Here is a 26,652-nt window from a genome sequence, read left to right on the forward strand (position 1 = left end):
TGGTCACCTTTTTGTATATTGCCCTATGCACTGATTTTATCCAAAACTGAGCCAGATGAAAAGTGTGAAGAATACCTGTTCTAATGGGTAAACTCTCTTCATTTTGTCAGTTAAAGTGCGGCTAAAAGTGCAACAGCGGGCAAAATTCTATGGTTCTTGTAACCCTAACGCTAGCCAGGCATTAAAAGCATGCCGATTTAACTACAGTACATGTATTAAAATCAGTCTCAATAAGAAACCTCTTATTTCTTCTGTTTTCCAGGATACTTTTTCCCTGCGTCCTCTGGGTGGATGGTGGCTCTCTTCTTATTAGCAGCTGTGACTGTAGCAGCATCAGCACTTCTGGTGATCCAGTGGAGAAGAATGGACAGTATGTGCTCATTATAGATGTGTGTCTGAATGTCTGTGTCAGGATGGACTGTAAATGACAGTGTCTGAGCAGCACACCCTACTCTAGATAACAGGAGTCAGAGCACAGACACCCTGTCAAGAGCTGTAGGTCCCAGCAGCTCAGCTTCTCAGAATGGGTTATAGAGGGAGATCTACACTGTGGGATGGGTTCCTACCAGTCAGAACCAGAACCGGCCCACAGCAGCTGTCCTTGCAGAGACAGACCCAGCTCCTCCAGTGTCAGAGCTCCTCTGTCTTCAGCTGTGTCTCACTGTGAGTTTCCACCAGTGGAGGTGAATCAGGGTGAAGTTACTCAGGAGCTGTTCCATCATCTATGGGCAACAGTGAACATCTGACCTTCTCCTCTGGGATGGAAACTCAGAGAATCCCAGCACACCCAGGGATCTTCCTGCTGGGCTCCATCCTGATTCTCACCCCCTGGAGAACAGTATGTTAATGGTTATAGTGACACCAGTTCTGTGTCCAATACTCTCTAGAAACAATCAAAGTGTCTCCGTGTTTCCTTGTCCAAGTAAATCAGTAACAAAGTAATTCTGATGGGCATTTTGTAGATTTCAGTTCTTTATTCACTGTTCATCCCAGTGAAGCTGTAATGATAATATTCTGACAGCTGCCCTAGAGCAGATTAATTAATCATAATAATTGCTTACACTTATATAGTGCTTTTCTGTAAAATCCACTCAAAGCACTTTACAGTAATGGGGACTCCCCTCCACCACCACCAGTGTGCAGCCCCACCTGTGTGATGCGATGGCACCCTGTACCATTGTTAATAATTCTGTCTCTTTATTACAGAGGAGGAGACACTGTGGGAGGATAAATGTAAGTAAATCAATAGAAATTGAAACTGTTGTGTTTAGCTGCTCTGCTATTTTGCTGTATACTCATGCAATTCAGATTTGAGATGAAAAGATGAAAATAAGGCAGGAGCTGTTAGGTCAGGTCACGTCTGTCTCTACTTTTGTAGATGGGTTGATCAGTCCTCGATTCCAGAGCTCAGGGAAACATCTCTCTCTCAGGTTGAGGATGAAGAGTTTCACTGCATCTTAGGGCTGTTGTCTCAGCATATGTGGGATATTAGACCAGCTACAGTACACCAGTTCCTAAAGTGGAGACATACAGTACAGTTTCTCCTGATTACTCAAACAGATTTAATTTCAGATTTAAATAAATTCAATATAGGTTCAAAGCAATTTTCATTTGAGATTTGAGATATCACCTAAAACAGGGGTGGATTGAACATAAGTGTTATTATTCCAAAATGTTAAAGCATACAGTATATGCACAGAACTAAAAGGTGCCATACTGTACTTTTGCCTCAGTTTCATTTTTTCATTTCAAATGCAAATCTCTTGAACATACAATAAGAATACCAATTTTGACTTCACTGTCCTAATACTTAAGGTGGGCACAATGAGTCAATCCTGATGCAAACAGTTTCCTAAGAATGGGTACATTAGGTTTCAGTACTTTTTATTTTGTTGGTTAAGCTGCTTTTATTATTATTACCCCATTATTATATATTTTATTTATTATATTACTCCAGTTCCATTGTCACTGATCTCTGTAATGACACTGCCTTGTCTGATAAATGTTTCATTCTTTGCAGGTAATACTTTAGTGCTGCTTCGAGACCTGGGTAAGTGCTGCACAGGGAGTCCACTCACAGTCTGTGTTTAACTGGAGCTTGCTGCTCTGAGCTGCGTGTAGTTTATGTACAGTAATACCATGGCTCTTACCTGCTGAGACAGCGATCAGAGGCAGTGGGCTAAATGAAAATCCATAAACAAGGTCAAGGAATGTGCAGTCAGAACTCAGAGGGAAACACACAGGGAACACCGAGATACTGGTGCAGAAGCTGGTCTTATAACACCAGGTACAGATGAGAAAGGTGTGGAGATTAAATTCGCACAGGTGGAACTGATCACCTGTCAGCAACTGGTTGATTGGAAAATCTAACAGACGCTCTGTTGGCTGCAGTGGTAATTCCAGTACAATTTCAAGTTTACTGTTCCGTAAAGTGTTGAGTGTAGTTTATTGTACTAATTTGTTGTGATGTGCAGTTCCATCTTCTTGATATTGTCTCTAGCTTCCTGTAGGGACTGTTGTCTAAAATTGCTGTATTCAAGCAATTTTCACATTAACAAGTTTACTCCTAGTGACTTGCAGGTATTTGTTCAGACTGATGAAGATCTCTGTAATAAATGGTGCAATGTCAAACCTGTCATATTAATTAAAACAGAATGTCTGATCCTTGTCAGTTTGCTGACCTGTAACCTCTTCACATCTGGAAGACTAGTGCTGGTGAACCTCATGGGAGCAGACATGACTCATTTACAGTGCTAACAGGCCTTTTCAACACACCAGACTGTACTGATCAGACAAAACAAGCACAGGAGATTGCATAATCGAACCAAACACTCCTTGGTCTTGTTGCTGTTTCTCTGCAGTCCTGGCCCAAGCTCTCTTCTAGTCTCCTGATGTCTGATAAGACTGGGGGCTGGCTGACTGACCCCACAACCAGAGCACTGACTGTGTCTCTGCACTACAAACCCACCCTCATCAGGCTCTCCCTGTCTTTCTAAAGGCTGGGGGTGCCTCCCAGTTAGACTCCTGTCCCAGCAGTGAGTACAGGACCTACAGCCTCAGTCCCAGACTGTCCAGTCAAACAGATGAGCCTCCTGAGCAGGACGGCTCTCAGCCTGATCAGGTCCCACTCTGCTCCAACAACTCCCTGCACTTCCAGTAACAATCCTCTTCCTTCCTCTTTACAGGAGCGGACGGGCCCATTCCTCATCAAGGTAGGTTCACTGGGTTAAGGTAGGTAGGCACCACGTGGAGGTACAAACTGTTATTGAATCTCTAAAAGACAGCTGCAATTTACTTTAAATGACAGCATATTATGTCTGTGCATTCTTTAAACTGGTTCTAATAAACATCGGACTAACAGCAGGACTCTCCGGTTTAACTGTTCAATGTGTTGATCAGCTTTTCAGCCACAGTGATAGCATAGGGCGTAGTCTAGCGATATTTCTGAGGTGAAAAAAAATATGTTTTGACAATATGCTGCACATGTGGGTCGAATGCTAAGCCAGAATTGAATATCACCCCAAGACAGATTGGAGGGGTTCGAGAGTTATTTGTCATGAGGTGGTTATGTAACTGAAGTGTGACAGCACGTTCTAGAATTTTTTCAAGAGAGGGTGAGCTGGAGATGGGGCGAAATTTGTTTAGATTCTCCAGAGCCATGTTAGGCTTTTTTGGCATGGGGGTAATGGCAGCAGTTTTGAGGACCGTTGGTACAATGCCAGTGCTCAAGGATTCATTTATCATATTGAGGACAGTTATCCTAATGAAAGGATGCTCCTAATCCAAGCCCAGTCAAAAAATGACCAGTCATAATTGAGTATGTGATGTTTCTGAAGCGCAGAAAAAAGTGAAGGATCTCAAAACAGAGGTACGCCTAATCAAGCCACTGTAATAATGCACAATATGCGTACTAACGTAATAATTTGTATTTCATTTGGTTTTCAGTCTGTCAGATCCACATAACTAAGATAGACATGTCATATTTTTAAACTAGACACACTAGACTACTAGAGATCTTTTAGTAGAAAAGAACAGATTCACGTTTCCCCCACTTGTATAAATGCTGTCTGTGTTGCCTTGTGGCTGAGGTAATGTTGGTAAGTCTGAGGGATCAACTAGAGGCAACTGTGGATGAAAGCGTAGGCTCCTTGACCGTGATGTCTGCGTGCCTTGTGGCTGAGGTAATGTTGGTAAGTCTGAGGGTGAGTCTGTGCCTTGGTTCCAGATACAAGGCCAAACAGACAAGCATCTGTGATCAGTTGACAGCTAATGTCAGTCTAAGGTGTGAGCTGGCAGTTTCATCAAGTGCAGTCCTGCTGAGAACTTCACAGAGAGGGATAGTATGGTTGGCTCGGAGTGTATAAACTCCTTATTACACCTAAAAATGCATTTTTATGCATTTCTAAACCCCACCGCTCAGTAATCAACTCTTCTACACGCACTCAGTCATCTATCCACTTTCCCTCCGTACCAGAGAGCTCCGGCCCCAGCCGGTCGGGTCTCTTCAGGACTTTCCGTCCTTCTTCTGTCGTATACACTTGGGTTCAGGCCAGTCGTGCCCTCGGCTGTGTCCAGCTGAGCTGTAACAACTTAAATATGAAGCCAGGCTGGTAGCAGCTTACCAGCGCTCACACAGCTCAAACATTTCCACACTGTGATGTCACACAGCCTTTGTCCTGGTCTTCTCACTTCTTGGGTGACACATGCCTGAGCTTGAGAGGAGCAGCTGCTACTCCACAGCCAGTGTCCCCAGTCAGTGCAGAGGAATTAACTTCCACCTACAGTATGCTATGATGATCTGGTGGATACACCACCACTTCAGGCTCAGCTCCTTGTGGCATCACATTGGATGGTTGTAGAGTATCAGGAGGAATCAGGTGGAGGGATAGTCTCATAATAAACTGCTGTCTCTTTGACTATGATTATGGCACAATACTGCCGTCATCAGGTCCTGTTGCAGTGACAGGGAGCTACATAGACCTCTGAGACCCATACGAGGTTAAATTACAACACTTTACGAACACTCTAGACACAGTACATCCCAGCCTGTCTGACAGCTCCAGCTCGTCCCTTCTCACAGTCCTGTGCCCCTGCCCCAGTCCAGAGTCCCAGACACAGGGGAACTGATCTGGAGGTGAAGGGCTGAGACTCTCAGTGTGGATGGAATAAATCAGAGCTCCACACTGACTTGAAGGGTTCAGGATGGTGGCCTGGAGCTCCTCTAGAGTTTGTCTCAGAGATCAGAGGCCAGATTTCTTTATCAGTCCTCCTCTCACTCCTGCTGGGAGTCTGACTCTGTACTTCAGCTTGGATTCAGCTTATTTATACAGTATTGACCACTGAGGCTACAAGGTACAGTAACTGCTGGAATCTCCTGGGTGAGCTATTACACCACCTGTAATGAAAGAATAGAGACAGGAGCTTCCAGCCTTCCTGGGGGAAAAAACAGAATATAGTTTTATTATAGTTAGAATATAGTTAGTATTTTATTGTGGTGATGAAGTGGGTTTAATTTTCTGTAACAATTGCAAAACTGAGACAGTTAAATGCAAGACTGTTAGGAATCGATAAAGCGTCATGATTTACAGTCCGATCCAGTCAGGAAGAGACTCGCTGGACTGTTTCTCTTCTGCTGTCGGGTGTCTTATCTGTCAGGGTGAGAGGGTGGTGGGGTGAGACGAGGGTGTCTGGGGTGTTTATGTGTCAGTAAGGAGTCTGTTTCCCGTGCTGGGGAATTAATCTGAGAGCTGTGTTCACTTCTGAGACAGGCTGCAGTGATCTGGGTTCAAGAACAGGCTCAGTGGTGTGTTTGACACAACAAACATCAATTCATTAATCACCATCGTCAGTGAATGTTAAGGTACTTACCTGAGATTTCGGGGTGTCTTCAGAAGCATAGGGTTTAAATTTAGCTTCTGTGTTTCCAGAACAGAGCAGTCTTTTTCTCACTCAGTGTGACACAGTGTCTGTAGATGGATGTGTAAGAATATAATAGTCCATTATTGTAGTTGGGAGATATTTAAGTTTGAACTTTTCTAGAGCAGGTGAATTAAAATATTCTGTTTCCTGTCAAAATAAGACATTCACTTACACATGTCACCACTGTGAAAGTAAGGGGCAGTAGGGTCCTGCGCTCCCAGGACAGTGGGGTCAGCAGCCCATGGTCAGTGTAGGAGGGGTATTTACTGGGGCTGTAGGGCTCCTCTTCCTGGACAGGGGTAATATCTTTGGGCTCTTTCTCTTCAGCCCAGCTGCTGTTCATATGGTCCTGGTCAGTAAGTGACCAGTGGTGTGTTTAATTAAAGACTGTCGCTGGTCTGTCAATATTTCACTGGTTAGGCAGGGTGAGTGTGGGGTGTTTACCTGTGATATCAGACTCCTCATTCCAGGACAGAGGTGATATATAGAGTATCGGTGCTTCCACACTGACAGACTCTCCTGTGGAATAGGTCAGTGATGGACACAGTGTCCTGTTCTACACAGAATAGGTGTGAAAGATCAGGGGAAGATGTTGTCTTGTCAGCTTCAGGGCCAGACTGCAGTGTCCATTCCTGTCCAGTAGAGGGCAACAGGAGCTCTTTGTCCAGAAACACAGTCAGGTGTCTTTTATAAATGTTTAAAACCTGGAAGTCTTAAAGACAATTGAACAGGATCAACAAAACTGTGATTTTGTTCTAAACTGAGGCTTGTGAAGCCCAACAGAAGAATACTGGTTTATTGACCTCTTGACCACAGAGAAGGATCTATGGACAACAGTGGGGTCAAACACATTTCACAAGCACAATTTGACTTTAATTGTCATATAATGACAGGAGACTCTTGTGATGTTTCCTGTTTTATTCCCACAGCTGACGTGATTCTGGACCCTGATACAGCTCACTGTGATCTCTCCCTGTCTGAGGATGGGAAGAGAGTGAGATTGGGACAGAGGAAGAGTCTTCCTGCCAATCCACACAGATTTAGTTACTGGGAATGTGTCTTGAGCAGGGAGGGCTTCACCTCAGGGAGACACTACTGGGAGGTGGAGGTGAATGATCAGAGGAGTGAGCAGAGAGTCAGCAGAGAGGAAAGGAGTCGTCAGCATCTCTCCTCAGCAGGGTTACTGGTGTCTGGACTCTGACCCTACTGATTTCTCTGCTCTCACTGACCCTGAGACTGATCTCCCCCTCAGTCTGCAGCCCAGGAGGCTGGGGGTGTGTGTAGATATTGAGGAGAGGAAGGTCTCCTTTTACACAGTGGAGTCCAGGACTCACATCTACACTTTCACTGACATGGTCTTCAATCAGGGGGAGAAGATCTATCCTGTCTTCCGGACCTGGGATTCAGATAAAGACCTTGTGTTGCTGCCTGCTGTCAGCTGTGGAGATTGACCATGACTCATGAACACAGGCCGACTCCTCCCAGCTCTCTGTCTCAGTATAATATTACCACAGTGCCTGACTGGACTGAGACATCAGTCTGCATCAGGAGCTGTGGGGTATTTAAACCCTGTTCAGTCTCTCCTCTGCAGTCCAGCACTGCGCCACCAGTCCCTGTCCTGCCCAGCCACCAGCCAGCGTTTCCCAGCCTTCCTCCTGCCTCCAGTCTGCCTGAATGCCCCTGTATCCTGACTGATCCTGTTCCCTCCCTGTCTGCACCCTGACCCACCTGGACTCTGCTTGGGGAAACAGTATTACCTGGATTAATTAGTCATCCATCACTCAGGAGATACTTTACTGCGAGGGTGGCGGGTGGATGGAACATGCTTCAGAGTTCTGTAGCTGGATCTGATACCCTGGCTTCTTGAAGAGGTAGCTGGATGAGACCCTCAGATCAATTAGTTACTGGAAATCAAGAAGGACTGATGAGGCAACTGTGAGCCTCTCTATTACACCCTTCCTGATCTTCTTGTCTTCTTATATATTCTCATGTTTGAAGTGATTTTGAATTTCTGTTCAAGCTGTTTGTACCAAACACAGAGCTGCTCTTGTCCACTGTGAGTGTGAAAGAGGGCAGCAGTAGTGCAGTCAGTGTGACCCTCAGTCCTCACAGGACACAGTGTCCTGACACACAGCCTGGTCCCAGTGGGAAGAAGCTGGACAGGAGTCAAGATGGACAGTGTCTCTTGTACCTCTGGAGGCTACTCGAATGGAACTAGACTTAGTGTCTAATTCAGATAATTTTAGATTTAGTTTTTTAAGAAGTACAAAACAGCTTTATTTTCATTACTTCAGAAAGAATCTATTAGGTTTTAGATACTGAAATACAAACTGCTGCTCTAATACAGCAATAGCAGGCCTGGTGTCCCTCAATCTTTTCCTTCTCCAGAGTCTGAAGGGATTATTTACATCACTATTTGGTTTAGAAACCCACTTGCTGTAATCTGGGGTGATAACGATGGGGTTCAGACAAGGGTGAGTGAGGGAGTGTAGAGAGACTCCCCAACACTCCCACGTTGGGGTCACAGTGTCACAAGCAGCACAGCCCCCTACCAGAGCTCCAGCATCAACAGGAGGAGAGCTGTGACCTTCACTGCCTGAAGACACCTGGGAGTCTTTATACACAGTATCATATATTCCTCTTTAGTTTTAATAAAAACTTTTCATCAAGTAGAAGACAGAATTATTGCTCAATGAAAGAGTTGTGTCAATAGCTTACGTATAATATACTGTAGGTGGGCAGCTGCATCAGCATGCGCAGGCCACAAAGGAACAAGTCACAAGGTTTTTTCCGTGCTGAAAAAAAGAAGAAAGAGAACACAACGTTTCACCCGTGGAGCCTTTTTCAGGTGTGAACTGAACTGAACTGACACCTGAAGAAGGCTCCACTGGTGAAACGTTGGGTTTCCTTTCTTCTTTTTTTCAGCACGGAATAAACCTGTGACTTGTTCCTATGTATAATATATCCTCATACCTTGAATACAACATGATACCATCAGATATTTATGGTACATACTCATCTGAGTGCTTTTAGTAACCCAAAACACTTCTGCATCCTCTAAGCTGCTACTGTTTAATAAAGACCTTTTTCCTTCTGCTCCGATCTGTTGTTTTCCTTCCTCAGTGACATACTGTACCCATGTAGCAACATCAGTCATTTCCCTTTCATTGTATTGGAAGCAATGAACGCAACTTAGAAAGTTTCTATTACATTTAGTCAAGAAACAAAAAGCATCATTGCTGTCACTCAAATCCCTCACCCATAATTTGCTTTGTGCTTGCCCCTTATTGCCATATTTTCTAGGGCTAACACCTACCTGTTTTATAGTACGCTGTTCTGAAGTGTCTTCAGCAGCTTGGTACTGTACAATAATGTTTTTATTGGTTTCTGATGATGCCATTAGATTCTGTAAGATACTCTCCCAGCATCATGGGCGGTCAGTGTAGAGACATGTTTAAAGCTGATGTGATCCAACAGTGTCATTACCAAGGTGCTATGGCAGAAACCATCAGATTCTAAATTAAATCTAAATCTAAATGAATACAATTTAAATGGATTATTTACATAGTACATCGCTATTTGGTTTAGAAACTCACCTGCTGTAATCTGGGGTGATAACGATGGGGTTCAGACAAGGGTGAGTGAGGGAGCGTAGACAGACTCCCCAACACTCCCACGTTGGGGTCACAGTGTCACAGGCAGCACAGCCCCCTACCAGAGCTCCAGCATCAACAGGAGGAGAGCTGTGACCTTCACTGCCTGAGGGCTCAGAGCAACCCATCTCACTGAACACTGGACAGGGCCCCGTCAGCTGATCCCATTGTACACTGTACACTGTACACTGGACAGGGCCCAGTCCATCGATCTCACTGTGCACTGGACAGGGCCCGGTCAGCTGATCCCACTGTACACCATACACTGGACAGGGCCCAGTCCGTCGATCTCACTGTGCACTGGACAGGGCCCGGTCAGCTGATCCCACTGTGCACTGGACACTGGACACTGGACACTGGACACTGGACACTGGACACTGGACACTGGACAGGGCCCAGTCCGTCGATCTCACTGTGCACTGGACAGGGCCCGGTCAGCTGATCCCACTGTGCACTGGACAGTACAGAATATCTGATAAAAAGCCAGGTTTTCTAGAGAACTAGAAACAGATCCGAAACAGATTATGACAGATCTGCCTCTCCTTGGGTGGCCCAGAAGACCAATAAGGAACAGAAATACAAAATAAGAAACTTTAACAAACTCTTCTATCCAACTAAAACACAAAATAAATACTGAAAACCCACCAAACACCAGCCACCCTCATGAATCCCTTTATATACCAAACTAAATTAAAACCATGTGGCTCTCAGAACATCTCCAATTATCTAATAATTGATCAATTATTGCAACACAGGTGCTACATACAGAGAATTGAGCTAAACAGCCTGTAGTGTCAGGACAGCTGAAGCCACTAATCTCAGTGCAGCTGGTCTGCCCAGCTGGGGAAGTGCTGTTCTTGTATTGAGTACAGTGTGAGTATAACACAGCCCCACAGAAGAGTTCACGCCTTTCCTATAGAGTCCCATTCTGTGTGATTCTGTGGTTCTGAATCCACAAGCTGAGGACGTCTAAGAAAAGCTGCAGTAAATGTCAGCAATGTCTGAAGAGAAGTGCATGTGATGCTGTAAGCTGATTGAATAAGTATTCAGACATGTGAGCTCAATATTTGTATCTTGGGCACCACTGGGCCACTCCAGGCCTCTGTCTTATTATGAAGCCCCTCCAGTGGAGCTCTGGCCTTGTGCTTTGGCTCAGTGTGCTGCTGAAGTGTGAGTTCAGCTCCAGCCTCAAGTCTTTAGGAGACAGAAACACACTTCAGTCCCATATTTGCGTGTACTTTGCTCCATCTGGTTTTCCTCCAATCCCACACATTCAGACCAACAGGTTCCAGTCTGGTCTGATCCCACAGCAGCCTTCTCACCTGCCTGCAGGCTCAGGGAGCTGCTGGGCTGCAGGCTGCCTGCAGGGGCTGGATGTGTCTTTCTTCAGCCCCATACGAGCCCCTGGTGGACCCCCAGGACACTGATACCCATCTCCTCCCCTCCCAGCCACTCCACTCTGTCAAAAGCACCACTGGCCTGATGGAGGCCTCCACAACCAGTCTAACCAGTTACCTCTTTGTGTGGCTGCCCAGTGTGGAGGGACAGTGGGGTCTGGGTGCTGACAGGACCTATTTAAAGTGGGGAAATGGGGAGCAGGGGGCTCCCAACAGGGCAAAACTGGGGAGTCAGGAAAGCCCTGGGCAGCACTAATAAACATCTGTTATATCTCAGTTCTTACAACATCAGCAATAGAGAGCAAGAGCTCATCAGGAGTCCATCATTACTGAGGAGCTGTGACGTTATAGGAGTTACTGGATCATGGCTGGGGAAGGATGAGCTGGATCAGTACAACATTGGAGACATTTCTTCAGAAAGACACGCTGGACAGAAGGGTGTTGGTTGGGCTGTTTATCCAAACGAACCTGTAACAAGACAGAGGACTGGAGCCAGATGACCCAGAAGTTCACAGCCTAAATGGGTCAAACTGGACGATAGGAACTGTAAGAGCTCAACACCAGCTGTGTGTTACAGATCGCTGACACACACAGGGACACACAGAGCTCACTGTAGGAGGACATCAGGAAGGAGACATGATGTTTATGGGGGATCGCACACCCCTCATGTACAGGTGAGACATTTCTTGTAATTGTAATTTTATATTAAATAATAATTTAAATAATTGAATATGAATAAATACGAAATATTAGATTATATTAACTAAATATTAACTTACTGAAATTTAACATTAATTACTTATATGTAACATATAATTTAAATGTATAATAATATATATTTAGTTAATTTTAGCTAAATATTAACAATAATAAATATTTAATAAATATGAACTTATGTATGGGGATACAGAAGCTGAGACTGTGTTGGTTTGAACAGCAGGTTACTTGTTATTATTTATTATTTATACAAAACTTCAATGAAACAGGTCAGGATGTTTGATCAGTTGGACCAGCCTGTGGAAATGACCTCAGATTTCCCTGACCACCAGTGCGTCTGGGCCAGTATTCAGACAAGCTGTGAACTGGGCCCTGTGCTGTGATTCAGGTCTGTAGGATGACGATGTCCTTCACTGTGACACTGAAACTCCAGGATCTGTCACCTGAACTGGTCTGGGGTCACTTTCACACTGAAATCAAGACAAATGCAGCTGAGCTCCTGGGTTTTTACACCAATATGTCTGCAGGTTCTCTGGTCATTTATCTTACAGTCTCTAGATAGAGACGAGTTCAGGAGAGCATCACTGATCTCCTCTGTTTCCACCAGCTCTTTCCCAGGAGGTCATTTTAATGAAGACAGTGACCAGAAAGGCCAGTGCAGTTAAACTGGTCCTGCTGGTAGTGTTGAGGTGGGTGTGGACTGTGGAGGAGTGGGAGACAGAAGGAGTCACATTCGATCTGTGGGTTGAAGTGATCTGTCCTGTTGTCTTCAGGATCCCCTCCAGCATCCCTGTCCTCACTCACTGATCTGAGAAAAGACTACACAGTCCTCCTCTTCCTCTTCTGCTCTTCTCTTGACTCTTCTCCCTAACTCTTCCCTCTCTGGACACTTGAGGATTCAATCCAGTTCACTCTGTGTCTCCCACTTCTCTCTGCTCACGTTTCCACTGCATCTCCACTCTTCACTCTCACTCTTCACTGAGCACCAGATCTTCACTGGCTGTCCCAGCGGACCGGGTGCAGCCTGTGTGTGAACAGCTCTCATGTCCCTGACATGGCAGCGCAGGTCTGCTGGCTCCTCTCCCCTCGTGCTGAGAGAGCTCCTGTCTGTGCGGATGGGAGACCAGGGGCCTGTGGACTCAGCCTGTGCTCCCTGTCTCTCTCAGCTGTGGGGAGACGATACGCCGCTGCCTCACTCCTGCAGCAGCAGTGCCTCAGCTCAGTCCTGCTTGAACAGCCCCTCTGCTCCCTGCAGCACACTGGGAGCCTTTCATGGGGCCTGAGAAATGAGCGACCACACAGCCATCTGCCATCTGTTCATCTGAAGTGAACTCATCTTGTCTGTGAGGCTCCTTTCAGGGAGAGAGGAGCTGCCGTCTCACAGTCTGTGGACAAGGAGAGAGGGGCTCCAGGGTGGTATACTGATATGAGTGTTAATATTCTTATTTCCACAGAAATGTCCTTGAACACAGAGCTGTGAGTCACATGACTACAGCACAACCTGCTGCCACAGCCCAGTTTCCCAGAATCCTCTCCTGCACTCCTCTCTGTGTTTCACTGAGAACAGAAAGTGAAAATATTTCATTACTCTGGTAAACAGGGAGTGAGAGGTGAGGTGAACAGATCGTTTTTCAAACCTAGTTATTAAGAGGCCTCAGATACTCAAATATTTCTTTCAGAACAAGAGAGAGAGGAGCTCAGAGCAGCAGGAGCAGGTTGTCCAGTGTGTAAGTATCCTGTCTGTCTCCGAGCAGTTAACAGCACAGTGTGCTGCAGGGTCAGCTGCTGTCCTGTACACTCAGACAGTTAGTCACTAAACAGACGACTTATTGTTGTGAATCATAACCTGATGGTGTCAAATGTTTGAGTTTTCTCCTTTTTTTCAATGTATCGACTCTGACGGCAGACAAACAGATAAAAAAATATATTTCCTGTCTTTCCTGAAGGTTTCTCTTTCACTTTGTGTTTCCTGTAGTTGAACAGCATCTCTCTGTGAGCAACTTCCGTGAAAACTAGAAACATAAAAGTTTTCTACACGATCTGGACTGTAATTATCATCCTGCCAGGAAAGAGACAGGTGGGTGTGAACCTGCTGTGAGTGTTGCTGTCCAGGACGCTGTGTATTTCTGGACCTTGTGCTGCAGGTTGAATTCAGGTCAGTAGTAAGTGCTGCTGGACAGAGCAGTGTCACAGTGTTTAACACTGCAGCCTTCCAGCACTGGAGCCCTGAGCCCAGCTCCTGGGCTCTGTCTGTGTGCAGCTTGTACAGTACTTGTCAGGGATGTCTGAAGGGACGACCTGTGGAATGGCATGAGGGTGAATGTTACGTCCCAGTGTGTGTTCTGTGTGTGTTTTTTCTGTTATGTCACACTGCTGACCCTTGATTGTTCTCCCTTCCCCATTGGCCAACCATCACACCACTGTTTCAGTATGATGTCATCATCAATCAGCCCTCAGCCAATCAGAACACATTTTATTCACTATATAACATGGAGGTTTTCAGCAAAGAGAGGCCTTTTGTTTGACTTTGGTCCCGTTTGGTTTTGGTTATCGCTTTGCTTCGCTTCTGGTTATTGCTTCCGCTTCGTTTGTTGGTTTGTTTTGCTTTGTGTGTGTGTATTTTTGTATAGCTTCAGCTTTGTTGTTTTGTTGGTTTTACGGTAGTATCTTTGTACTTTTGTTTGTTTGTGTGTTCATCCTTGTTTTGCCATTTCCTTGCCCCAGTGTTACATGTTCGACTTTTGTGTTCTTTTGTACCCTGCTCCTGTTTATTACTCTTGTTTTCCCTTATTTGTCTTCCTGGTTCACTTGTGTTTTTGTGTGAACTTTTGTATATAAGGTTAGTTTAGGTTGTTGGGTACACTTACACACTTAGTTGATTTTGTATTAGTACACTAGTTAGTATGGGTGAGTGCCGTTTGTCTTGTAGGGTTTTGGGTAGTCAGTGCAGGTTAGCTAGGGTGTTGAAGACCATGTGTTTCGGGTTTTCTTTTGTAGTCAGGTTAGCTTTCCCTCCCTGTCCTAGCCAGCTCCATTTTGTTTGTTTTCTTTTCTTTGGCACCACTCTAGTTCCTTACCCTTGTTATCACGCTTCCTAGTCCCTCACCAAAACCCCCCTGCTTCCAAAAGAACTATCCTAAATGTTACACCCCTTTACCCCTGGACACTTGGGGTCGTAACAGTGAAGAAGACCCTATGCGTAGTGGCGACACGGGGGTTAGCCGGGCTCAGTTGTTCAGGAGAAGCCGTATAGAAACCTAAGCCCTCAGGTAGCGGACGTGGGGCGACCTGGTGCCAGGAGGGTCTCAGGACATCCGAACCTCAACGCTGAGCGAAGAGCAGAGCAGAAACAGGAAGTAAACAGGCTACACAACAAGACACACCTGAAAGACAAGAATAATCACAGGGACTGGGAACAGAAGAGCAATAGAGCGCCCTCTAGGTGTACTGGGCGTGACAGTATTGTTGCCAATGGGGGAACGAAACTGGTGAAGTGAAGATAAGGAACTGGCTGAGAGGCTGAGTCAGCTTGTAAGAGATTCTCCAGAATCTCCCCGAGCGGCTGGGAGAACTACAGGAACATGAATTCTTTGTTCTCTGGAACAGCTGTAGTGAAAAGAATAATAATCCAGGTACACTTGGTTCAACAAATCTTTCTGGTCAATGACAATACACACACTACAGCACACACAACAAAGCAGAGCTGCTGCCCTGTTTCCTCTTCATGAAGACAGGAGCACCTGCTGGACTGGAGCCCTGGCCCTGTGTGAGGAGGACTGAGCTGCGGTGTGTCTGACTGGCAGAGGAGGGAAAGGACAGAGGGAATAAAGAGCTCAGGGAGGGAAAGGCTGGAGCTGGAGCTGGACTCTCTCTCCTGCAGCTTCAGCTCTGACACTGCAGGCTCCTTCACTACAATAGAGAGCAGAGCTGCTGTGCTGAGGACTGGGACAGGTCTGGACAGCAGGCAGCCTGTTCCTCTGTGCTGGAGGAGTGTGCTGAGGATTTAGGGACGGGAGGAGCTGTTGAAGAGACACTGTATCTGCTGCTCTTGCAGGAAGTTGTTTGGCGGGAGAATCAACTTTCAGTTTTGTTTCTGATTCAGACTTCAGTTTCCAGAGTGCTGTTCTCCCCAGTTAAAGCTCCCAGTGACCCTCCCAGTCAGTCCAGTCTGGGGTTTCCTGTACTGCAGTATTCTGTCCTGTCAGATGGTCCCTGGGTGTCACGATTGTAATCCCTCCCCATGAAGGGCGCTCTGGCTCTTTATATTTTAGTTGATTCTGTGCTCCTGCTCCCTGTTCCAGCCCACCTCAAAAGCCAGACGCTCCCTGTGTTCCGGGCTCTGCACTGGATCACGGACGCCCGGAGGCCCGCCTGTCTCCGTGTCGCCCTCCGTCCGCGGCTCGAGGGCAGAGGCCTCCTATCGGCTCCTGAACCAGCCGAGTCCGGGACCTGGAGCTCTTTTTATCTCTGTCATGTTGTCATTTGGATTTCCTGGTTTTTGGGTGATCGGACGTCGCCCTGGTTTTCCCTACGGACTCCCTCTGGATTGTCGCATGGAGCACGCCCCCCGAGCACCTGAGCACCTTCGTCACGCCCCCCGAGCACCTGAGCACCTTCGTCACGCCCCCCGAGCACCTGAGCACCTTCGTCACGCCCCCCGAGCACCTGAGCACCTTCGTCACGCCCCCCGAGCACCTGAGCACCTCCGTCACGCCCCCCAGTTCGTCTACCAGCCCAGTTCCTCTTCTCCTCCCCGTGTCTGTTCACTCCCCTCCGGATTCTGCAAAGGGTCCTGAAAAACACATCATAACACTGGGGGCTCAGGGGATTCAGGCTGGCCCAGATGGGAGAGAGAGGAAGTTTTCTTTCTTCTACTGTGTTGTTTTGTGTGTGACTGGAGTTACTCACCTGTATTACTTTTTGCTGTTTGTGTTGTATTGAGATGGTGCTGATCTTCTCCTCTGATCTTCTCTGTTTCTGCTTGTCTGTGCTCAGGAATGGCCTCACCCAGCAGTGTCCTGTCTGAAGAGCAGTTCCAGTGCTCTATCTGTCTGGACACATTCACCAGCCCAGTGTCCACTCCATGTGGACACAACTACTGTCTGGCCTGTATTGGAGCATACTGGGACAGCAGTGATCTTTGTCTGTGTCCACTGTGTAAGAAGACATTTTACAGAAGACCTGATCTCAGTGTGAACAGAAGTCTGGCAGAAATCACTGAGCAGTTCAAGAGGACCAGAGTCAGCAGTGATGAAGGACTTTGTTCTAAACCTGGAGAAGTGTCCTGTGATTTCTGCACTGGGAGAAAACTCAAGGCTGTGAAATCCTGTCTGATCTGTCAGATGTCATACTGTTCAGTTCACATCCAGCCTCACTATGACCTTGTTAAACTGAAGAAGCACAGACTGATTGAGCCTGTGAAGAGCCTTGAGGACAGGCTGTGTGAGAAGCATGAGAGACTCCTGGAGCTGTTCTGCAGGACTGACCAGACCTGTGTTTGTGTGCTGTGTACTTAGACTGACCACAGGACACACAGCACTGTCCCTTTAGAGCAGGAATGTGGAGTGAAAAAGGTGGGTTTATGGTTATATATTAATTAAAAATTTAAACTTTAAATTTAAAATTCATTTAAAATTATTGTGAATTAAATTAGTATAATCACTAGAATATGGATCAGTGGCTATGATCAATACGTTCAGAAACTGATGGTATCTTAGCACAACTTCCCTGGTGTAAGAGCCTGTTGTCCAGCCCAGCATCAGTGTGAGAGTCTGTTGTCCAGCCCAGCATCAGTGTGAGAGTCTGTTGTCCAGTGTCAGTGTGAGAGTCTGTTGTCCAGCCCAGCATCAGTGTGAGAGTCTGTTGTCCAGCCCAGCATCAGTGTGAGAGTCTGTTGTGCAGTGTTAGTGCACCAGCAGCAGTGACTTCAGTTTCTCTGTTTCCCTGTTTGTCCACAGACACAGCTGGGGAAGACTGAGGCAGAAGTACAACAGATGATCCAGGACAGACTGAAGAAGGTGGAGGAGATCAAACAGGCAGTGGAGCTCAGCAAAGTGAGTCCTGTCAATCCTTCTGAGTGGGGTACTGCAGGGCTCAGTGCTGGGGTCACTGCTCTCTGCACAGAGAGAGGACACTTAGGAAGACTGAGTGCAAACGCTGTTCTATTCCTGTCATGCCCCACACTCTTCCTCACAAACACTGTTGCACTCCCAAACCCACTGTTTCACAATCTCATTCCCAACTGAACCCATCACATTCCCACAGGCACCAGATTCCACAAATTCTCACTCCCGGACCAATTATCCAACCACGTCCCTTTCCCTTCAGTATTTAGAGTTCCCTCACACACCAACCCTTGCTCACTGTTGAGAAGCCTCCTGCAGAGCTCTCTTGTGCGCCTTTCTAAGCCTTTTGATTGATCTCCTGGTACCAAACCTTTGCTCCTGCCTTTTGGATTTCTCTTGTTACCGGACTCATTGCCTCCCTAATTGACCAAGCCCCTGGATTACGTCTTTTGGATTCTGTGGGATTCACGGTTACGCATAAGGATCCTCCTATTCTACCGATCGGTTCCCTGACAGAGAGGACAGTTAGGAAGATAATGAAAGTCATTATCCAGATAACGGATGAGATATTCTGTGACCCAGGAGTGGAGTGACCCAAATAGTGTTTTGCTTCTTTTTTTAACTGAAATGAATAATATACAAGTTATTAATTTGTTCACTCTCATAATATTTTTTTATTCCTGATAACTCAAGAAGTCTCCTGGTGTCTCCTCAGAGCTGTGCCCAGAGAGAGATTGTGGACAGTGTGCAGGTCTTCACTGCTCTTCAAAACTCCATTGAGAGGAGCCAGGCTGAGCTCATCGAGCTGATTGAGGAGAAGCAGAGAGCAGCAGAGAGGAGGGCTGAAGGGATCATTAAAGAGCTGGAGCAGGAAATCACTGAGCTAAAGAGGAGAAACACTGAGCTGGAGCAGCTCTCCCACACTGAGGACCACATCTACTTCCTACAGGTCAGCACACACTGTAGAGAGCAGATACAGTATCTACAGAGAGCAGAGAGACCTACAGGTCAGCACACATTGTAGAGAGCAGATACAGTATCTACAGAGAGCAGAGAGTCCTACAGGTCAGCACACACTGTAGAGAGCAGATACAGTATCTACAGAGAGCAGAGAGTCCTACAGGTCAGCACACACTGTAGAGAGCAGATATAGTATCTACAGAGAGTAGAGAGACCTACAGGTCAGCACACTCTGTAGAGAGCAGATACAGTATCTACAGAGAGCAGAGAGTCCTACAGGTCAACACACACTGTAGAGAGCAGATACAGTATCTACAGAGAGCAGAGAGTCCTACAGGTCAGCACACTCTGTAGAGAGCAGATACAGTATCTACAGAGAGCAGGGAGTCGTACAGGTCAGCACACACTGTAGAGAGCAGATACAGTGTCTACAGATAGAAGAGAGAGCTACAGGTCAGCACACACTGTAGAGAGCAGATATAGTATCTACAGAGAGTAGAGAGACCTACAGGTCAGCACACTCTGTAGAGAGCAGATACAGTATCTACAGAGAGCAGAGAGTCCTACAGGTCAACACACACTGTAGAGAGCAGATACAGTATCTACAGAGAGCAGAGAGTCCTACAGGTCAGCACACTCTGTAGAGAGCAGATACAGTATCTACAGAGAGCAGGGAGTCGTACAGGTCAGCACACACTGTAGAGAGCAGATACAGTGTCTACAGATAGAAGAGAGTCCTACAGGTCAGCACACACTGTAGAGAGCAGATACAGTATCTACAGAGAGCAGAGAGTCCTACAGGTCAGCACACACTGTAGAGAGCAGATACAGTATCTACAGAGAGCAGAGAGTCCTACAGGTCAGCACACACTATAGAGAGCAGATACAGTATCTACAGAGAGCAGAGAGACCTACAGGTCAGCACACACTGTAGAGAGCAGATACAGTATCTACAGAGAGCAGAGAGTCCTACAGGTCAGCACACACTATAGAGAGCAGATACAGTATCTACAGAGAGCAGAGAGACCTACAGGTCAGCACACACTGAAGAGAGCAGATACAGTATCTACAGAGAGCAGAGAGTCCTACAGGTCAGCACCCACTGTAGAGAGCAGATACAGTATCTACAGAGAGCAGAGAGAGCTCACTGTGTGACTCTTAGTGATCTATACTGGGCTCTAGGTTTCAGACTCACTGGTGACTTATTGCCTTAGAGGGCTGTGACCCCCCATGACTCTGAATCTCTCCTGCTGTAGAGTTTCCCCTCCCTGTGCTCCCCTCCACACCCCAAGGACTGGTCTGACATCACTGTTCACCCTGATCTCTGTCTGGGGGCTGTGAGGAGGGCTGTGTGTCAGCTGGAGGACAGACTCAGAGAGGAAGTCAAGAGGCTCTCAGAGGAAGGTTTGTGTTTCCCTCAATGTTCTTCAGAATTTAACAATAGAAAAAGTGTTAAGTGTCAGTTAGGAAATGTAACTTTTTATTTCATGTTTCATGTTATATTTATGTTATGTTTTTATTTTCAATTTTCATATCATGGCTATTAATTAATTTATACATTGTATCTTTTCAAAATTTAATTCATATTAGGTGCTATTAGTAATCATGTTTACCTTCATGTTCATATTTTTTACTTTATTTACCTGTATCTGGACACAAGATCCTCATGACTTGTGTTTTTCCATCAAAATCTCCTGACAGATTAGTCTGGTTTTCTTCAGGATCAGTAGTTTGTTCCTGTGCAGCTGGATGAGCTGGATGAGCTGTCAGTGTCTCTTACAGACCCACAGCTCCACTGGCCAGACAACACACTCCTGTGTGTTACTGTCCTGCCTGAGAGATCAGCACAGCACTACAACACACAACACTGCACACCTGGAGACCAGACTCCAGCAGGAATGTGCTCTCAGCTCTCTAACATCTTTCTCTCTGTTTGCAGAGTTTGAGAGGCTTCGCAAACATGCAGGTGAGTCTGTTGTCACTGACAGGAACTTGTCATTTACAAAGGTCACAGCAGGGTCACAGGGGTCAATACAGGCTCTTACTCTAACAGGGGGAGATGTTGTAACTCCTGCTTTATACACAGCTGATGTGTTTAATGTTGTGAGCAAAGTCCCTCAGATGGGCTTTGTCCTTATCAGGACCGATTAGGAATTGGACCCCAACACTGTGGCACACTGTGGGGACACCAACACTGACCCATGTCTTGGGGTCCCCAATACACAGATTGAAGACCCCATCACTGTGTCAGGACTGCAGTTCTCTATTCCATCATTGTGAAACAGAGGATTGTAATCCTGTTAAACCTGTAAACTAGAATCTACACTGACAACTAGGAGCCTGCAGACACACAAGACACTGAACACAACAGCCTGAGACAGGAGCTCGAAATTCACTACTGTGAGAGACTAAGAGGAGAGGAAGGACTTGTTAAGGGAGGAAGAGGGTGAAATGAGAGCAGAGAAGAGGGAGAGAGACAGGATGTCTGTCCCTCTGCTCCTCCAGATAGAGGTGTGACAGTGAAGCAGCCGGTCCCACTGAAGGACACCCACTGCTCTCCAGTCCACACTAGACACAGGCACACAGCCTCAGGCACTGGAGGATGAGCTCTGGAACAGACACCTTTACACAGAGAGTGGTGGGAGACTGGAACAAGCTGTCTAGAGTGTCTGCCCCAGTCCTTCTGGTGGGCGGCAGTGAGCTTTGTAGCAGGTGTCAGATTGAAGCAGTAACCCATCACTCTGGGGATGTACTGGAGTCTCCCAGTCTTATAGATCCCTAAACACTGGCACACCTCCCTGAAGACAGCTGACTCTGAGCTCCTCCCCTGGTCAGTATGCAGCTCCTCTCGTGAACATGCAGCAGGGTGTGTGGTTTCTCTCAGCACAGCTGAGCTCCTGGCTCAAGTACAGACGCCATCACTGCTGGTATCTGTGTCTGGGTTGAATGGGGTCTCTGGGTCTAGCTGGGCCAACACTGGAGACTCTGCAAGGACAGCTCTTGTTGTTCAAAATCACATTGACAGTCTTCACCCCAGAGGGAAGATGCTGCTTTGCATGTGAGAAATATAAGGAGTTCAGCAACGTCAGCAAACTAGGGGTCAAACCAGCAGTAGTAGGATGCCGGTCCAATGAAACTTCTCACACCCTGAACTGACTGGGGGGCTGGCCAGGAGTTTACTGTGGCTCCTCTTCAGGGCCTGTGGAGACCCCTTCTGGCTCAGAAGCTCCCAGGAAACGAGTCTCTTGCTGTAGGAGATTCATGTCTTCAGTGAGTCTTGAGACCTGTCCTCCTCATGAGGTCCCTGACCTTTCTTCACTTGTCCAGGACCTGGAGAATGAGGGTCATCCAGGCACACCGGGCACTCTGACCTGGGCACGCCACTGAGCTCCCTTCCCATCAGCCGCTCAGAGCTGGCTGGCCAGGGCACAGTCCAGAAGGCTGGAGCGTGTGTTGCCACAGCCCCTGACCTCTGGAGAAGGCAGTCTCTGGCCTGACCTCTGGGGCACCTCAACTTGCCGGTAGCTGCTGTACAGGTCCAGAGAGCTGAACCAGCGCTACCCTGAGACATAATCCAGCACCTCGTCAGTGTGGCTCAGGGGACAAGAGTCCTTCTTGGTGACGTTGTTGAGTCCCTGTAGTCTGTACAGACCAGCAGTGAAGCGTCCTTCTGCAGGGGGAGATCAGGGCCTGTCAGAGGGCTCGATCTCCCCTGCTGCAGTCAGACCCCGGACTGCTTCCTCTGCCTCGGCTCTCTTGTGGATGGCCAGGCGGGGGGAGGGATGCAGATGGGTCTTGCTTCGCCAGTGTCGATGGTGCGCTGAGCTTCGTTTGTACGAGTACAGTCTTCCTCTCTTCCAGCAAACACATCTGCAAACTCTCGTAGCAGAGTCCTTGGTTGTCCCTGCTCTGCCTCACTCAGTCCCTCTTTGCTGCGCTGAGAAAGCTCCTCCACCATTTTGTCTGATTTTGTTGTGGTCTTGAAGGCCGAGCCCCTGTCCACAGTTTCAGGATGCTGCTCCCTCGCACCGTGGGTCAGTGTCTCCTGGCTGATGGGGAGTCTCTGGGGTCCCTGCTGTATCTCCATGGTAACTCTCAGCTGCTCTGGAGCTGTTGCACTGGTACCCAGGAGGAGGTGTGGCCCCTCGCTGCTATTAGCTTGAGGGCCACTCAGCATTTCCTGCTGGCACTGCTCTCGAGACGCACGGTTCTGCACAGAGGAGTTCAGTACCAGTGACTCCATCCTCTCACCTGGCCATCCAGGGAAAGCTCTCTTCACTGGTCTGCAGCAGAACTGCCAGGTTCTCTCCTTCTGTAGTCTGTCTGAGCCAGGCGCTGCCTGTAGGAGTTATACTGTAGGAGTTATATCTTCAGCATGAACACACACCTGCAGACTCACACAGCTGAGCCTTGAAGAGCAGGGTCACCAACACATGGCTCAACAAATACAAACAGTGAAAACAGTGAGATCTGGTGGGAAATTAATTATTAGTCCAGCAAACTGATGTCGAAACGAGTAAGGAAAGTTATTGAGGTTAAATCATTCAGTGCAGTAATATCCACAGATGTCCTTCCATCAGCTCTTACAGCCATTCCTGCAGACTGCCTTCATCTAGAACTGACACAAATCATCACTTTTAAAAAGATGGAGATTACAGTATTTTTATTTCTTTAACCTTTACATTTGACTACATAACTTTAATATCTGTTCCCCCAGTTTCTGAATATCCCTGCTTTCCCTTCAGAAATACAATTGTAGAGTCACATCACAACAAATAAATGACAAATCTGCTCAATTCACACCCAGATGTGACAAAACACATTTAAGACTCACACTAAATATTTTCTTAATTTCAATTCTCTTCACTCCCTGGGATATCTGAAAAACACTGTCACATACAAAATATTTTACATACAGCTACTAATAAAGATGTACAATAAATTTCATTGTTAATAAATTACTTGTATTAATAGACATTAAATACATTAATAGAAACAATAAAATTAGTTTTTAATAAATTACTCATGAATAAACACATCAATAAAGTTCATTATTAATAAAAGGGATTTAACTGGAAAGCAGTTTTAGTTAAACATTACAATACCTTTCTGAGTGACGGACACATGACTTCCTGCCGTAGTGCCGGTGTTGTTTCCCCTCTATTCTCCTGTGATCCAGAGCTCCGCCTGTCCCACACTGAGCTGTCTCCCCATGTGAAGAGGCGCTGGGAGTCAGTCCTGTACTCCAGTCACCTCTAGAGGGCAGCAGCTCTCACTCTGGGCTCGTTGCAGTGGAGAGCAGGTTCAGCTCGGAGCTGCGGACTGATTTCAGCGGCCAAGTTCGTTGCTCTTGGTCTGAAGTTGGCGCACTAGTTTAACACGGAGCTGTGTGCTGACCAGGGGCTGAGCTCCAGTTAGTGCGCTGGGTCAGTTCGTTACAACTGACCCACAATGTCTGTTTTTCAGGTTTCCATAGGTATTACACTGATTTGTGTTTAACGAACAAGAAAAAAAGACACACACAAGCTTTGTCTGTTCTCTCTCGGGTTCCCCTGTCTTGTGTAAAGACAACTTCAGCCTTAATTCAGGTGACAGAGTTAAATACACTGACAGACAGCTCTTAACACACACAGACAACAGATCCTTTTAATTACTGTCCTCAGCAGCGCAGGAGGAGACAAGCTTGCAGTTACTGCCTGTGTGACTCAGGTCCCTGTTATTGTTAATGAAGTGGCAGCAATTTCAGCTTCTATGAATTTTGTCTTAATGAGACTTTTACAATCTAACTGATAGAGAGGAACCAGAATAACCATGAAAAGACAGTTTGATCATTTTTCTTCTTGTGAAATAATGTATCCATCAGTATAGAGATGCCCTCAGCCATGTGATCTGCACACAGTGGATCATCAGGTCTCCTTCAGATTTAAAGACACTTTCTCCCACAGGAGCCAGACTCTCGCAGTGTGAGAGCTCTGCACACACTCACAGCTCATCTCAGCCGGGCTGGGCCTGTCTGTCCTGACCAACCCAGGAGAGCCCATTTCCACAGGTCCGCCTGCCCAGTCTCTCCAGTCATATCAGAACACATCCAGAGCATCTGGACCGGTCCTGTCCACACTGTAATGTCCACTACACGCTGGCCACACAATCCTGACACTTTCTGAAGTGTTTTCTTTATTTTTACCTGCTGCACACAAACAAGCGCCAGTGACTGCAGACGAGTTCAACCCAAACCAGTGATGTGAACCTGTGACTGCAGGCATCACGAGCAAACTGTGACAGAACAGTGGAGAAGAGGAAAATGGGTTTTGTGTAATTAATGTATCAACAAATCAGTTTTATTTTGTCACTGAATGCTCTGGGTGTCTCAGGACAGGCAGGTCGTCCAGCTGAAATCAGCAGACTGAACAGAGCTGTAGTTTACTGCAGTGAGCTTTCTGCTGGTGTGAATCCTGATACACACTCTAGACACCTGCATCTGTACTTTCATCTGAGAGAGGAGTGAGATACAGATCATTTCATCCTGTCTGTCTGCTCTCTGATCCACAGCTGATGTGACTCTGGACCCCAATACAGCTCATCTCTACCTCATCCTGTCTGAGGATGGGAAACAAGTGAGACTGGGAGACACACGACAGGATCTCCCTGACAATCCAGAGAGATTTGATCCTTGTCCCTGTGTCCTGGGAAAGGATGGGATCACCTCAGGGAGACACTACTGGGAGGTGGAGGTGGGGGAGAAGACTAAGTGGGATTTAGGTGTCGCCAGAGAGTCCATCAACAGGAAGGGGAGCATCACACTGAGCCCCCGGTATGGTTACTGGACTGTGTGGCTGAGGAATGGGAATGAGTACGAGGCTTGTGCTGGACCCTCTGTCCTCCTCCCCCTGAGCCAGAAGCCCCAGAAGGTGGGGGTGTATGTGGACTATGAGGGGGGACAGGTCTCCTTTTACAATGTGGACAACAGGTCTCATATCTACACCTTCACTGCCTCCTTCACTGAGAAACTCTTTCCACTCTTCAGCCCTGGTCTTCATCAGGGAGGTACAAACTCAGCCCCACTGATCATCTGTCCTGTCAGTCACACAGACTGAATCAGCACATTGTCTGATTCTCTCTCCTGGAATGTAAATCATTTAGTCTTTTTCATTTGAAATTGTTCTTCTGTTTCTTCGGTGTTGTTTTCTCCACCCACTGCTGGGCATGTCCACATCTGCTCTCAACGCTACTCTTTCAGTCACCAGAAACAACATCACCTGTGGGAGGGGTTCTCTTGGAAAATGAAATTTTTACTGGCTTGTGTCAAACTGTTCTACTTTCTACTTTCAGTCCATGTCATTGCTCTATTCTGTTTGCTCTGCATTAATCATGTCTTTCAGTAAATCAGTAAAATTGAGTCACAGGTGTTTTCTTTATCTCTTACCTGTAAATTCTCCAGATTCATGGCTGACCAGCTGGGTCACCATCAGACACAGACTCACACGTCAGCTGAATGCCAGTCGCTTTCTACATGATGGACATGGCTGCTTCACTGTCATGGCCTGGACTCAGATAGAACTATTTCTGTATTAAATAAACTCTGAAATTCTGAATATTTGACATTTGGTCTTCATCTTCATCTTCATCATGATTTAATGTCAGCAGGTATATCACCCTGAAACTCACCCTGTCAGCCCCCTGAAGCTCAGCAGGAGTGAGCCTGGTCAGGTCCTGGAGGGGAGACTCCTGGGAGAGGTGTTAGTGGGGTCAGTAGGGGGCGCTCATCCTGCGGTCTGTGTGGGTCCTAATGCCCCAGTATAGTGATGGGGACACTGGACTGTAAAAAGGTGCTGTGTTTCAGATGAGACATAAAACCAAGGTCCTGACTCTCTTTGGTCATTAAAAATCCCAGGGTGTCTTTCAGAAAGAGTAGGGGTGTTTCCCCTTGTGTCCTGGCCAAAT

General features: G+C 46.8%; 2 protein-coding genes and 1 pseudogene across 3 annotated transcripts in view; all 3 read left to right on the top strand.

The window, feature by feature from the left end:
• The first annotated feature begins 204 nt into the window (after positions 1–204).
• LOC138238218 (butyrophilin subfamily 1 member A1-like) lies at positions 205–16,482 on the top strand. Its single transcript, XM_069188273.1, has 8 exons — positions 205–370; positions 1,207–1,233; positions 2,021–2,050; positions 3,186–3,212; positions 6,849–7,043; positions 15,988–16,051; positions 16,246–16,406; positions 16,475–16,482. The coding sequence occupies exons 1-8, from the start codon at positions 292–294 to the stop codon at positions 16,480–16,482; spliced, it is 591 nt and encodes a 196-aa protein (XP_069044374.1). The 5' UTR covers positions 205–291.
• The window catches only part of LOC138238391 (E3 ubiquitin-protein ligase TRIM39-like), a 43,507-nt gene continuing 30,606 nt past the window's right edge, over positions 13,752–26,652 (top strand). For both annotated transcript variants that reach the window (XM_069188831.1, XM_069188830.1), the window contains exon 1: positions 13,752–13,841. The gene's annotated coding sequence lies outside the window, so the exon portion shown is untranslated. The remainder of the gene's footprint in view (positions 13,842–26,652) is intronic.
• Positions 13,760–26,308, top strand: LOC138238389 (E3 ubiquitin-protein ligase TRIM39-like; annotated as a pseudogene).

Source organism: Lepisosteus oculatus, chromosome 4 (genome assembly GCF_040954835.1).
Source record: "Lepisosteus oculatus isolate fLepOcu1 chromosome 4, fLepOcu1.hap2, whole genome shotgun sequence".
In the NCBI taxonomy this organism is placed as follows: Eukaryota; Metazoa; Chordata; class Actinopteri; order Semionotiformes; family Lepisosteidae; genus Lepisosteus; species Lepisosteus oculatus.